The following is a 15,356-nucleotide window of genomic DNA, read 5'->3' as shown; positions in this document are numbered from 1 at the left end:
CAGCCTAATCTTTGCTATTTCATTTATATTCTGGTGTAACTGCATACACATACAAAAACCGTGGTAGAATTGGCACTGATTCTTGATAAATGCATGTTCAAGAAGCACCTAATATTTTGCAAGCTGGTTTGTTGCATTCCTCCCTACCCCCCTCCAAGTGGCAATGTTTGTGCCCATTTGCCCAGAGGCAGAATTAAGACATGGATTGACTTGGAACACCTTGAAGCTAGTTAGCTCGGAGGCAATTCAGAATATGGTGTCAAAGATTCTTCTGTCTTTAGATAGTGGCCTGCAAGTGTCTAGATGGTCTGTGTGAAAGGCTCTGGTTCTGGAAGTATTTGAGACTTGGAGTTCTCATGTGGCTGTGAAACAATATAGTTGCGGAAAGGCTGTCTGATCTTTCACTTGTGTGTCAAGAGGGATCTCTGTTTGCCAGATTCCCACAGAGAAGTAACCAGACAGGATTGCTGCTGCAAGGCTGTACAGAGGAGATCAACAACATTCACCTTCTACAGTCTAGGCATCATAATTAGAAAGACAACAATACAACACTACACAAAGCACTATGCTTGTAATTAAGTTTGCATGTTCTGGGGGTGGAGGAGGGGGAGAGTTTAATGACACTCCAACTATTAGAGTATGCGTATGTGAAAGAGAACAAGTAAGACATACTTGTGGGTTGGTGCAGTTTTTTCTCTAAACATTTTTTCAAAGAGATCACAAGGCAACATTGCTGAGGCAAGAGTATAAAAACTGATGTCATGGAGCTTGATAGTCAATAACATAAAATGTCTTTTTTTTAATTGCACAGTGATGAATGTAATAAAGTTTATTTCCTGCCATAAATTGTTATAACAGATTGTGATGGAATACACCAAACTGAACATTATATATGAATTCAATTTAGGCAGGAGACTGCTGCATCTTAACCAAATACAGAGTGCCTGTTTCTTTTGCCTGTAACTGCCAAAACTCCTTTGCAGCCAAAGGAGTTTTCCCCAGTGTAAGAGCTGCTGCTGCAGACCAAACCAGACTCACTAGAGTGGAATCTGAGCCACTACGCTTTTGAATACCCCAAGGTTCAGGAGTGTCTGGGGCACCCCTGTGTGCACAGTTGGCTGCAACTTACTCTAAGATGCATTATTGCTCAGAATGGAAAAAGGTAACCATAAAGGTGACCAGTTCTGAGCTCCTCTACTTGTGGTTTTGATGTGCTTGAAGCCATCTTCCTAGTATAAATTGGGCCCATGCTGTTTCTACCAGCATTCCCAAAGACTCGGACAGCAGCTGAGAGTCAGTGGCATGTAGTGGCAACCAGAAGTGTGATGTAGGAGGGATTGCCCTTTGGTCAGTGGATTTGAGGAATGCTTTATCACAATAGTTCTGTATCCCTTCCACACAACGCTGTGCTTGTCTTCAGACTGGTTAATCTCAGTATAGAGTCAATATGATTGTAACGTGCTGTCGACTAGCCAGACTGCTTGTAGAAGATTTGGGTCCAGGAGTTCTGGCTTTATTGCTGCTCTAAAAGAAATTCCAGCACAGGATCCTTAAAGCTTCATCCTGATTCACAAGATGAGGCTTTTCTGCTTGAGTGTGTTCCAGGGATTTCTTCACCAAATCTCTACCCTTCAGAAACAACCCTTGACTTTGAAAGTAATAAGGTAATTATTTCCCATATTAGTAGAGAAAAAAATTCCCTTTTTCTTCAAGCTTATGTTAATAACAAGTCATAATGAGAAAAGCTGTGCTGTGCCAGTTTAAATCAAAAATAGCTTTCCTTCTCACTCTGTGCAGGTTTTTCTAAGATAATACACATAGACTTATAAAGATGTTCTTTCCGTAGCACTTCGCTTGCAACCAAAACGCTAGTCTTTAACTGTGAAAGCGCTGAATACCCCTGAGCTGTCCTAACTTGCTGGAATTGTCTTGTGTTGATGGATCAAATTGCAAGGTCTTTTCTCCTCTTTTACCATGTAGGAAAACTCCCACCAAATTGATAATCTAGGCACTGCTGTTTAGTACTTCTAAATAGTTAATTTGATATTGGTTCTGCCTCTTTTCTGCTTTATCCCTGTTAACTCCATGAGTAAAAGCTGGCAAGATTTGGCTCAGTTATTCTGTAATTACAAGGCTTTAAATCTCTTTTTCTTTGAATTTTACTGAGGCAAAACAGATACTCATTGACGTCAGCAGGAGCTTATAGGAATAAGGGAAGAGTGAAAACGGCACAGTTCTGCAGCTGTAGCTCTCCATCTAAAAGATGTATAACTTAATAGGTATCTTCAGTAGCCGAGGGAGGACTCAGAGTCAGAATTTGCCTGTAGCGTCAGTTTTTATTCCTTTGACATTTTTCTCATCTTGGGTCTGGTTTTAGTCTTGCTGCCATGGCAACATACAGTGAGGCTAAAAGCTATTCTGGAGAAAAGGTCTTTCCTCACTGACAGGCAGCAGAAGGGAATAGAGGCCAGAGCTACTGTTTGCAGCTGCGAATAGCAATGGAGGAATGAAAGAGATTTTAAAAGTACCTTCTGTTTGAATGTGTGCAGGCAAAACTATTGGTACAAAAGTTCAGCGTAACAGAGCATAAACAGGTGAGTTGGATAAAATAATTTTTTATTTCAGATTGATACTAGCAGGGTGACATGACATGTTAGCTTCACAGTAAGGGAATAGACTCCATGACCCAAGTTATTTTCCTACTCCTGTGTCTAAAATACTCTAATCAGCTCAAAATCATTGCTAACGATACTGACTTTTTAACACTTTAGCAGTTGATTTTGATTGTATCTATCTTTTCCCCATGCACTTTTTTTTTCAGTGGGTGTTTACGAAAATTGGGCCCCAGACACCCTGAGTTTGATGCGTCTTCTTCCATATGCTCAGTGCTTGATTTCTGCATGTTAAGAGCTGGCCGTATTCCCCATGGGCAGGAACAGAGCCTATTCAAAATCCTGTAAATATTATGCTGGTTTTCCATCTGTCTTGCAAGATGCTGCATACCCTCAGCCTCTAGGAGAATGAAGAGAGTTTGAGAGGTCTCTTCAGAATTAGTGGTGTAGGTAAGAGAAGAGAATCCAGGCCAATTGCAGATGCAGGTTTACCAGCCTCCCATATACCGAGCTCCCATGCAAACAGATAATTGGGGGATTTTGTCACAGCAGTTAAGCGAATTAAATACTAGAAGGACTTTTCTGCTGGCTATTCTGCTACATGGTGCAAGGAAAATATTCCTATCATGAAAGCACATCATTCCCATGGAAGTGTATTGTGGTCAATACAGGTTATTCCATTGCTCTCAAGGGAAATAATCCCTACCAGTAAAAGGATGGTTTTGTCCAAATAACTGTGTCTGTGGTAGGGTAATTATCAGTAATTACGCCCAGGTAAACAGCTTTTCTACAAAAGCTTGTAAAGAAGACTTAGCCTGAGAAAGGAAGGTATTGCAAACTCATTTAAAAAAAAAAAAAAAAAAGCTTTATAAAAAATTCAGCGTGTTTCCCAATGAAATATTACTCCACTGAATCATATTGCATAAACATGAGAGAGACATTTCAAGATCAGGGAGGAGGAAATACACCAGCAAAACAATAGGACTGAATTTTGACAGATGTGACTTTTGAGAGTAGAAGGACGCAGTCATTAGTGCGAAGGAGCCCAGTGACTGCTCACTGTGTGTGTGTCACAGGCTATCAAGGGAGCCTGTGTCCTGTCCCTTCTCTTAGCCCAAGCCACATTAGCAGGGCTGTGGCAAATGTAGCCTAAAAGGGAGATTTACTTTTGCTCTATACTTCCCATGCCCTAGCACCCTGGCAAAATCTGCAGGGAGTATACCGGTTCACTTCCCTCAGAGCTGCCAGCAAGTTAAGAAACTGTTATCCTTGGTTTCTTGAGCTTCCTCCCTTCCACAGACCAAAGCTAAACAGACATAACCCAGAAGACAGACTACATGGGTTTTTTTGTTTGTTTTAGATGGAGTGCTGTGTTCAGTTTTAAAAGCCATAAATGCCAATGACATGAAAGAAAACTCTTCTGGTCTGAGAAGAGCATCTGCAATTATAATGCAGCTCACAATTCATATTAAAGACATCATCGCTTTGTGATAGACCACAGCAGTGAGTCTGATAATAAAAATGATGTTGCCTTATAGCACTAATGAAAGCTATAGTATTAAAGCTTTGCTTATGTGGCATCTCAGCTAGAACAGACTGCAGTATGCATCTTTTTCTTCATTACTGCATACAAATGATGCTTAAATATTATTGATATTAGTGTTTGTAATTCTAATGGAGATAGCTCTGGGCTCATTGAAATAGTGTCTGTTATGAACAGCAACAGAACAGAACCAGCCCTAGAATGAAAAATGGGCAAGTTTTTAATTCAGATTATTCTTTCATAAATCTGAACAAGATTTGGATCATTACCTGTGACACTTGGGTTGCCAAAGTAACCTTGACTAGTCAGCTGATGTTTGCATACCGCATGATACGATCACCATGGAGATTCTGTCCATGTGATTTTGCAGACATGATGCAGATGCAGGCTTCTCAGACACACGACAGTGAGCAAGAGAGGAATTAATTAGTGGTAAGGAGTTCTCTTGCAGACAGCTCGTGTCTCTGTCAGAGAGAGCCTGCACGGGAGTAATGCCGAAGCTAAACTTCTCCTTATTTTAGCTGCATATAGAGGAGTAGGGCAAGGGTAATAGGAGGAAGCTCGCTTAGCTTTGATAAGGAAAATACTGAGTTCTCCTTATGGAAAGCTCATGCTCTGCCAAGATTGGAGGAGTGGTCAGAAAGTGCTGACCTGTGTGAAAACCATGTTTGAAGGATAATATTCATTTACAGAACATACGTTCGAATAATTGAAGCCTATTGAACACTACTAGTATTTCTTTATCAAGTGAGACTTTTATTCTCCCCCAATACCTGCTCTTTTCCTTCACATGCAACCTAATGATGTCAGGGAAGTTAGACTAGTGGAACAGGGAGTGAAATTTGTTTGTATACACAGAATATTCTAAATTCTCCTCAAAAAGTAGCGGTCATGCTGTGCGCTTTCCTTTCCAATGTCTACTGAACCTCACAGTAGCACCATGAAGTAGATTTTGGACCTGTTCTGTACAACAGTACCAAACCAAAGACCATGCTGAGTGTTAGAAAGATCCCATGAGATAAATATTTGTCTTTTCCAACCTATTTCTGAACCAAGGCTTCTAACTTTAAGTTCTAGCACATGCCTGTATGCTTAGAAAATTATCTAAATCCCTTTGCTAGTTTCTGCTTTTCTTGTATTTGGCTTCTACATTCCTGCTATTTGCTTCTCTCCTGAACTTGAAAGTTCTTTTATTGATGATACAGTTAAACAAACAAAACTTTTGAGAAGAGACATGATTCTGTTTCTGATGGTTAAGCACGCTAAATGGGTGCTCCCTCCTTTCTCCCCATATTCTTTGGAGAACAGAAGTAAGAGAGCCTCAGGATAAAGCTATTTTGCTGTTGCAAAATGCTTTGTTGAACCTATTTTACTTACATATGAAATTGGCTGTACAATAACGGATGGTTAAAAGGTGCTGTTACTATTTCTGTGTGCTACAGCTGTGATTAGGAGGCTTGGCTATGTTCAGGTGGGGGTTCTGTTGACATGATACACACACCCCTAAGAAGACACAGTCCCTGCTTCAAAAACTGTCCAAGAGCATCACGCGGTATGAGCCAGTAAGTGAGGGAGCATGGGGCAACTGTTCCATGACTATGGCAGCTACTTCTCAAATAATCAGCTGTTTTCAGCCTCCCATATAGACAGCAAAAGAGACTTAGGAAGAATTTGAGGGGTGTAGTGACATTGCCATTTGGGGGATTAGTGTAAAGAATCATTAAAGCACCAGCTTTGGAGAGGTCTTTGTTGGACTTTCTCTTACGTGTAAATGCAGCACAGGAAAAGTCATGTGGGTGCTTAAAATAAGACAGAGTAGAAGTGCTCAAAGGAGGTGATGTGGGCAGAAGAGACTTGGGTTGATGGCCACATGCAGAGAGTAAGTGTTGCTACTTATGTCTTTGCTTTTAGTCTGAAGAATCAGCTGAAGGATTAGAGGGAAGGGATATAGCTGGAAAAGTAAGACTTCGGGGTGATCTTTGCAGCACAGGTTACAATGGACAAGGGGATTATTTCATGGCTAGATGGGAACAGTCTTGACATGCTGGAAGGCTTGGACCTTTTCAGTGTGTAAACAGAGGACAAAAGGTGATTCTTTGAAATGATGTGTGAAAATAAACAGCAATATTGAACCTAAAGGTGTAGAACTAATTAGATGGAAAAAGTACGGTTGTAGACCATAAATGAAATTGATGCTCTCTTCCACTGTGCCCATCTGGAGGTGAGGAACTTTCCCTTTATTTGGGTGCTGATCACCTTTTTGACAACATGTGATGATACACCATTAGAACGATTGCGGGGTTTGACAGATTACACTGAGATAATTGAACTAATTTCACTTCTGACTTGGATTAAATTTGTAACCTTGGCAGAAGATTATTCAGCCTTTCATACTATGGCCTAATTTACCAAAAAGGGGAATGAAGGATTCCACTATCAGCAGAGGGGCCCAAGAAAAGAGAGTACACAGTCCTCTGCCACCATCCAATAAACCTGCCTTAGCTGAGAGTGAGGGGGTAAAGAAGTCGTCTGCAAAAATGAAACTGTAATCTGTAGATGGCAGTAACCGTATGGATTTAAAAGAATATCCACTGTTCTATTGCACCAGTATCTTTCAATTCCTTTTTTTTTGTTTTCTGTAGTAAACGTATAACTTTACTAAAAAAAAAGTTTATAAAATTCATTATATTACTGAGCTGAACAGCTTCACGTAGGATGATGAAAGCATTATGTTTTGACATTTACACTAGGAAGTTTTTCCATGGCATGTTGCCTTCATTGTTTCTCTCTACTAAACATCCATATTACTAACATGGGCCTAAAGCCCCCAATGTGTTATATTGGCATAGCGAGCATTTTAGTGTTCCAACTTCACAGTCTCTCTTATTTTACTCCTGAGGTTGGCTCCTTATAAGAGCCAAATACAGAAATGGATCATTATGTTTAAAATAATATCCAAAGGCTTGAAAGTAGCATCCATTTCTTAGGCAGGCTGCATTTATCTTTCACCCTGTGAAATGGTGCAACAGATAATTAGTAATACATTTTCCGTTTAACTTTTCCCATATTTATAAAGCAGTAGACTGCTTTTGCTATATTCTAACAACAAAATTAAGTTCCAGAGACAACTGAATGTCAGCAAACATTTATGAATACCTCAGCAGAGATTACTGTTGGCTCTTGGTTTCAAATGCAGAACAGCTAACAAATTAGTTAGAAGTAAAATGGGTAAATAAGCGGAGGCTTGACTATAGCAATACAAAGTTGGAGCATAATTGTTTGTTTCAGGCATATATTATTTATAAAGGGTCAGACTTACATCCAGGAAAACATGTCTATTCAGGAACTTTCCAAAGTAATCATGGTCTCAGTACAGATTTCAAGCTTGTTCTGTAATGGGATTCCAAGACTAAATCATAAGATATCTTCTGTAAGGCACTGCACTCCTCACTTTGTCTCACTTCAGTTGCAGGCTTCAGCAAATTGAAGGATTGGTGCCATAACTACCAGGACAGTAGAGGTGGAGACCTGAAATGAATGACTTAAGATGAAAAGCCAGACAAGAAATCTGTCCCAGTTACTAATTTCACCTGTGGAAAAAATAGTGCTAAAAACAAACAAGAAAAAATCCAAGGACAACACAGGAAAAAAAACTAGTACTAAGGCAGGTGTACAAGATGCATTTCAGGAAAAAAAGTCTTTTAGTCAATTTAAAAGGGACTGGTTTTACACACCCCCATCAAAAGCTATGGAAAACCAGTGTAATCAGAAGCTAGCTGCAAATACCCAAATGTAACGTCATAATCTGATAGCATGTTACTTGCTCTGTTTGGAATACACCTTGTTCTTCATGATTTTAGGTTTGTAGAAACTATTTGAGTAAAAAAATGTGTGTGGCTGCTATTTTTAATTTCAGTATGAAGATCTTTTTTCTGGTCTGGGTGGTTAAAGGTAACAACATGCTTAATTTTGTGCTCTTTGTGCTCTTTTTATGTACATTTCTCACATAGAAACGTATTACAAATTAGTCAGGAGTGCTGACAGAGTACTTCATTAAACTTACATAAGTCATTTGTGGATACAATGTGATTCCTAAAAGCTGGTTTCTTAGTTTAGTACTCTGCTATTATTACTACTTTACTGTTTTAGAAATGCTAGTAAGAAACCAAAATAATTTTTTTCTCTTTTTTTTAATGCAAGCTTGTACTTTATTTTAAATTAGTCTTGCTGTCAGCTCACTGATGACAGAATGACTACAATAAAATCATACCATGTTCCCAGTGCATACTCTGGTGGTGTATTCAGTAGAGGAAAATAATTTATGGCTTTTATCATAGAGTATTCTCTTTTGCTTTTAGTGAAATAAAAACTTTGCAAATCATATGGTCTACCATGAAGTACTAGCTAAAGAAATATGGAAATCTGTCTTTTCTATTAGAGATACCATATCAATTTAGCATATCATTGCTACAAGGAACAGGAAATCTTTTGTATTTATAATACCATGCTATTTTTCTTTAACAATATCTAGAGCTAATGTGATACTACTAAATTAGCTGTTTTGTTAAATTGAGACTAAATAGGCATCTCTGTGAACTACCGCCTAGTTGAAAACATTCTCTTTGCTGCAGTGACAACTTAATTTTTTTACAAAAAGATACCATTTTAAAATTTCACAGACAAACTTCAAAAATTATTTAATTTTTGTGTCTTCTTTTTTGGCTTATTCGGTAATAGGTAGCATCAAGACCTAAGTATCAGTAATTTCAAGGTACGTAATCAGTCTTTCTAAAATTATGTCAAATTTCCCAAATCCAATAGAATTAGCAACACTGAACGAATAATTTTAGCAGCCTACTCCATTGGAAAGATATCTTTAAAAAAAACCACAAAGTAAAGACCAGACTAATCTTTTCCCCATCAGAAAGCACAAAAGTAAACACTCACCCAAACCACACAAACAGAATACCCCAAAATACATCCACCTGTTTAGTCCAAGCATTGTCCTAAGATGTGCTGAGATTTTCTTCTTGATTTCTTTGTGTTGCTCTTGTATGAACTGGACAAGATTATAATATTCAATAGTTCTAGTTTTTTAATCAGTGAAGGAAGGTTAAGCAGAATGTTGCATGCCATTACCCCAAGTGTGGCATCATTTCTGAATTTGCAAACAACTATTGGCACAGCCAGTTATTGTCAAAGTTCTCATTGGAAGGAAGAAGTATGGAGCTTTCTTAATCCAGGTTTTAAAAATCTGTTAGACCCACATGGCATTCCAGATTTATCCATTGTTAGAATTTCCAGAATCCTGTTCTTCACTGTATATCATTACCTGCATTGTATTTGAAAGCCTGTAGAGCTCAGATGTTTGAAAGTAGGAAGACAAGGCAGATATCTGTCCCTAGAATCTAGAACCCAGTGTGTCTGGTCAACTTGCTTTTTCTTTGCTTTTCTGTTTTAGTTTGTATGCAGACTTTTAAAAATATTAACTTTTTGCAATACTTACCTGTATAAAAATTGTTAGAGGGAGGCCTTGTTACAGCTTGTTTTTGAAGACAGAGAAGATATAGTCTGGTAGGAGATGAAAGTATTAAACAATATTCTGGAAGTTACCATTGTTGGTCAAGGTAAGTGCCTCGGCTTGATTTTGAGAAGATTTGAGGCTGTAGAAGATGAGCCTGTTTGAAGCAGTTTAAAGAGGACACAATATCCAAAGTTCTTGATACTTTTGAGGAGTACCCCAAGAGAGATACTACAGTGGTATTGGAGAGGATTCAGTACAGCTGTCAAACTTTATACTTCCAGAGAACACAGCTGTCTAGAGAAACCTCTTCTAGAACATTCTCCAACTGGTAACATGAAGGCGTTTCTGCCCTTACTCTCCTACCAAGGTCTATTGACAGTAATTGTTGCTCTTCACAGTATGATACATGATACAGATGGACAGAAATGGCTCTGATCCAAGAGAAGCTCTGAGATCCCAACCATAACATGCCCTCAGGAAAATACACTTGAATAGGCTTTTTCAGAAAAAAAAGCTGCCGCCTTTGCCAGCTTTGTGATTTTTTTATCCTGTGCTTATATGAAGACTTCTTTGAAGAATTCTGTTGGTAGCATAACACCTCTTTAAATGTGCAAGTATGTGTTAATAGATTAAAATTTTCTAAAAACTGTTAAAGCTGCTAAATTTTGCCTATAATGCTAACACAGTGCAATGCTTCTGTACATTCCCAATTAAGCTCTATGCATTTTATATTCCTTGCCTCTCTGCTTGGGTCCAGCAGAGTGGTATGAGGAAGGAGCTCATAGAAGGCTCAGAAAATCTGCAGCACTTGGGGAGTTATGACGGAAAATGAGAATTTGAATGTTTCTCACAGGGCATGGTAAGCATGACTTGTAAAGGACCTTGAGGTACATTGGTTTTGTCTTTCTAGACCATGGTTTTTGTTTTACAGATTACCTCATTATTGCGCAGGTCATCTTAATTTCCAGATATACTGTCATTACTGAAAAACCCTTGAACGAGGATATGTGATAACATATCCATGACTGTACCATTTGTAGAGCTGAAAGGAATGGGAGAAATATACTGGTTCAAAATTGTTTCTCCAATTATAAAAGCACATTCCCTAAAGCAAATGCAAATAGTTTCAAACTGAGTTAGAAAGGTCCTTTTCCTGCGTTTGTTATCATTTTCCACTAGACTGAACAAATAGGGGAAGATGGTTCTACTCTACAGTATGCTTAAAAACAGTATGTCAAACTAAAATACAAATTAATGCAAGTGAGCTTGAGGGAAAAGGCAGACTTGGGATTCCTTTTATTTCTCCTTTGCTATTAATCATTTTCCTCTACTGCTGCCTAGGAGTGCCTATGTTGGATTCATCAGACAGCGCATGGCTGTGCAGCATTCTGGGCCTTTCTTGTTTTTCAGTAACTGGTTTGCCAACTTTCTTTACATAAAAAACATGGAAAGTGGAAGCATTTTCCAATTGTTCACTAATGTGTAAAAATAGTTCCGATTCCAGTGCAGAGCTCTGTGATACATACTGTGTCAATTTGGGGGCTCTCGAGGCTAAAATTAGCATTAGTTTAGACACAAACCCTCTAAGGGCTGAGCTATACTGAAAGCAAACAAAGGCCAACAGAATTTTTGTCCTTTATTCCAATGGAAACTATATTAGTAAACACTTCTTTGCATTATTTCCAATCCAAGAGCCCTCTGCTGACGATACTGCACAACAAGAAATTCAGTTAACTCATTATAACCAAAGTACTTCAGATCCGTTTACTTGGATTTTAGCTGACAAATGTAAGTAGCAGCCAATATAGAATAATTGGGGAAAAGTAATTTAGGGACACAATTCTGTAAGAAGAGGGAAGCCTTTTTGATCCTTGCTACTTGAAGGGATATTTATTTTGAATCAAACTTCAACCACTTCAGAGAACCTCCAATAAATTCCAGGATTTCCACATGCCTCACTGTACTACCAGTTAAGCCTGGGTCTGATGATAACCAAGTGAAGAGTGATTCACTGTCTTCATTGGTAACATGCAAACACTCAGGCACAGACTTAGCAGAAGGTCTGTACCACACTCTGCGAAAGGCAGACTATGCAGCACTTAAACGTTCACATGAAAAAGTAAATGTTTTTATATAGTCTGCATAGAACAACTTAAGCCTTAACCGTACTTGCATAGCAAAAAAAGGTTTTTAATGCTTTCTGCCCTCTATAGTATAGGAGGGAATGGTTTTAATATTCAGGCACCTTGGGAAACGAGTAGTTGCAGTCTTGGTTGAATAAGTGGACTGTTAGCAGCCATGAACATAAAAATTACTCATTTATAAAATAGCTTATGGTCTCAACTCAGACATCGTGTACTGAGTGGCATTGCACTAGTACAGAGTTTGACTAACTGGGTAGGTAAGTTGCAAATAACACTAAAATACACAGATGTTGTATCAGCTCTTCAAACTTTTTTCCAAATTTTTTATGTATTTTAATAGCTCCATCTGGATTCCATAGCCACTATTACTGTTATAAGTTTTATTGTTCCCTTTGCCTCTGCCTGCTGTTTGCATTTGCAAGCTACTTACAAGTGTCCTGGAAACAACTCCTGAACCTTTCTCCAGAGTCTTAAATTTGATACTGTGCATGTGAAAAATGCAGGGAAAGCACATTTTCTCAAACTTGTCTTGCTAAATATGATATGGTACAAATTAAAATAGATGTTGCATACCCTGCTTTCCACATGATGTTCTGGTAATAAATTTCAGTGGATGGGCAAGTGTGTTTGCTTATTTCTCCAATATTGCCACATCTATGTTGGTTATTTATGCCATGCTACAGAGACTCCTAAAAGCTTGATTTGGGTAATAAGAGTCATAAAAAATAATACCGCTGCTGCTGCTTCAGAGTCTTTGTTGGATATTCTTAAAGGAATATTGTCCATAGTGCAGGACAAGTCTTATAGGATAGTAAGGTATTGTTTATGCTGTAAGGTAACTTCATAAAAGTTACTGTGATTTTGTGGACTACATTTAGAGGTTAACTTTCTATCCAGTGGGATTCATAAGATTGTGTTTTCCAAGGTTAAGTTACAATTATGCTCTAAGTTAGAAAGTCATTGTGTTTTGCAGTGCAATTTTTCTTTTGTTCTAACAGATTTTTATTTTTTTTAAGTCTGGTATTTACTAATTGAGGGAACCACTTTGCAAAATTAGGGTTGTAATATTGAGTTCACTGCAGTCAGCTTTCAAAATAAGGCCGACAGATGGTAAAGACATTTTGTGCCCAACATCCATTAAATTTAATTGGAAGTTGAAAGCTGTATTTGCTCAGTATCTTTAAAAATCTCATACCTCCTTCTGTATTAGACATTCAGTCATTATCTTAGGTGCCTGGACCCCAATTCAGGCTTTTAAATGTACTGTGGGACCCACCTGTTCCCAAGTCAGCATATTGTTTCAACCTTCTATGCCATTATTCTTAAAATATTCAATAAAACTATGTCACAGATGGTAGATCCTATTAACGTAAAACTCCTTGTCTCAACATATCCCGTTATGCCGGCAAAAAATAGTGTGATGAGGATATGAAGCAGCCTTTATGTGTACATAGAATCATAGAATCATTTCGGTTGGAAAAGACCTTCAAGATCATCAAGTCCAACCATTAACCATGCCCCCTAAACCATGCCCTGGAGTACCCTGTCCACTCGCTTTTTGAATACCTCCAGGGATGGTGAATCAACCACTTCCCTGGGCAGCCCATTCCAATGTTTGACAACCCTCTCAGTAAAAAAATTTTTCCTAATATCTAACCTAAATCTCCCTTGCCTCAACTTGAGGCCATTTCCTCTTGTCCTATCTCCAGACACCTGACAGAAGAGACCAACACCCTCCTCACTACAACCCCCTTTCAGGTAGCTGTAGAGAGCGATAAGGTCTCCCCTCAGCCTCCTCTTCTCCAGACTAAACAGCCCCAGCTCCCTCAGCCGCTCCTCATAAGACTTGTGCTCAAGGCCCCTCACCAACTTACATTTTCAGTTCCTGAAGTTTCCCACCATGAAAGTGAGGAAACTGTTGACATCTTCCAATTTTCGGTGTTTTAATAGTGGTCTGCATGCTGCGCATCGAACATTCAGTGCAACACACACACAATTTCAGTTCATCAACACTGAGCTCTCATAGGCTGAAACTTCATACATCAAAATAAGCTCCTCTCCAGTGCACTAGTAAGAAGAGGTTTTTGTTCCTTTCTCTCACGTGCTAATTGCAGCCAGCTGTTAAATATCAAGTCTTAGTGGTATCTGTAGGACACTACTTAGAATTAGAAAAAAGAAGGAAAAAAATACTTGCTTATACAGCGAGATCCACAGTATTGCATTAATTGCAGCCACTGCCTGGATACAGCATTCCCTCTATAGGAATGCAAAAGAAATTAATTGAAAAATATCATAGGTCAATTAGAAAAACATTTCATACTTTCAGTGAAAGTAGGGTTTCTTGACAAATATTCTGCAAAGAGAAAATCTAATGAACAACCTGTCAGGATTAATCCCTGAGCCTATATTTCTCTCTGCACCTCAGCTAACCATTACGTTTGTACTGCATTAACATTATGTGCGTATTATGCTTTTCAGAAACTGTCATCAAGACTCGCATCTCATTTTGGCAAACAATGCAAAAATCAAGCCCTACAAATTCACTAAAAAATGTTTAGCTACTAATTTTGTTTCAAGCAGCTATTTGAATGACCTTGCACACAGCATGCCTTAAATATATTGCTGGGTTTGGAAGGAAGGAATTCAGGCTTCGCTTAGTGTGTGTATCTTTCTTTCAGGTGAAGGAGGCCATGCAGAGAATCCATGACCGAGGAAATATAGGAAAACTAATTCTGGATGTGGAGAAAGCACCCACTCCCCTGGTGAGTGCAAAGCACTACATATATGGTGTACAGTCACACAAGTTAAAGCATGGTAGTGACTTTTGGAGACATGTCGCTTACGATTTATTTTTTACCCTGTTTTCTTCTAAGTCCATAACACCTAAACACAACTAATAATCATAATTTATATATTTAACCCAAAGTGAAATATAATTGTAATTGCTAGAGTCCCAGCAGTTACTTTTCTATACTCAATGGCTATCTGCCTCTCCAAAAATGTGTCTGCAAGTCTTAGATCAGGGTAAAACTGCCACATCTATTTCTGTCCCTGTGATGGCAAACAATAGGCATTTCACATAATACAAAATTCCTGTTTTAGTAAGAGTAAGTTGACTGAACACAAAAAGACACAGTCAATATTACTTCAGTGTACAAACTTAGAAGTGCTTTCTGATTCCCATATAAAAGTCGGAGTATACCCTTGGCAGGAATTTCTTTTACTTTTTTTATAATATATGAAGTATAACATCTAAATACTTCCTTCTATAAATGTTCTGAAGGAAGATAGTTGTGATGGCGCTCTGGTCCACTGGATTTGGAGCACTTAACATGGTACTGAAACATTAGAGCAGTAGTAAATGAAAGTCAGGCTCATGCCTAAATGTTCACTGATGATGTAGGAAAGAGCAGTAAAGAAGATAATGAAAAACTGACTTCAGATCAATACTGATGTATAAAGTTTGTTTTCAGACCTGAGATATCTCCTGTTTCAAAAGAAAAGAACCTGAAATTACAGTTAAGCTCTTATTC

The 15,356-nt window shown here is 38.4% G+C and overlaps 1 protein-coding gene across 1 annotated transcript in view; it reads left to right on the top strand.

Annotated features, from left to right (window-relative positions):
• VAT1L (vesicle amine transport 1 like) overlaps positions 1 to 15,356 on the top strand; it is a 64,588-nt gene that overhangs the window by 44,868 nt on the left and 4,364 nt on the right. Inside the window, exon 8 of the mRNA XM_052796339.1 lies at positions 14,502 to 14,585. Within this exon, the coding sequence (XP_052652299.1) occupies positions 14,502 to 14,585 (84 nt within the window). The remainder of the gene's footprint in view (positions 1 to 14,501; positions 14,586 to 15,356) is intronic.

This window comes from Harpia harpyja, chromosome 9 (assembly GCF_026419915.1).
Source record: "Harpia harpyja isolate bHarHar1 chromosome 9, bHarHar1 primary haplotype, whole genome shotgun sequence".
Classification (NCBI taxonomy): Eukaryota; Metazoa; Chordata; class Aves; order Accipitriformes; family Accipitridae; genus Harpia; species Harpia harpyja.
The sequence above is the reverse complement of the archived record's forward strand: the minus strand, read 5'-3'. Positions and strand labels throughout refer to the sequence as shown.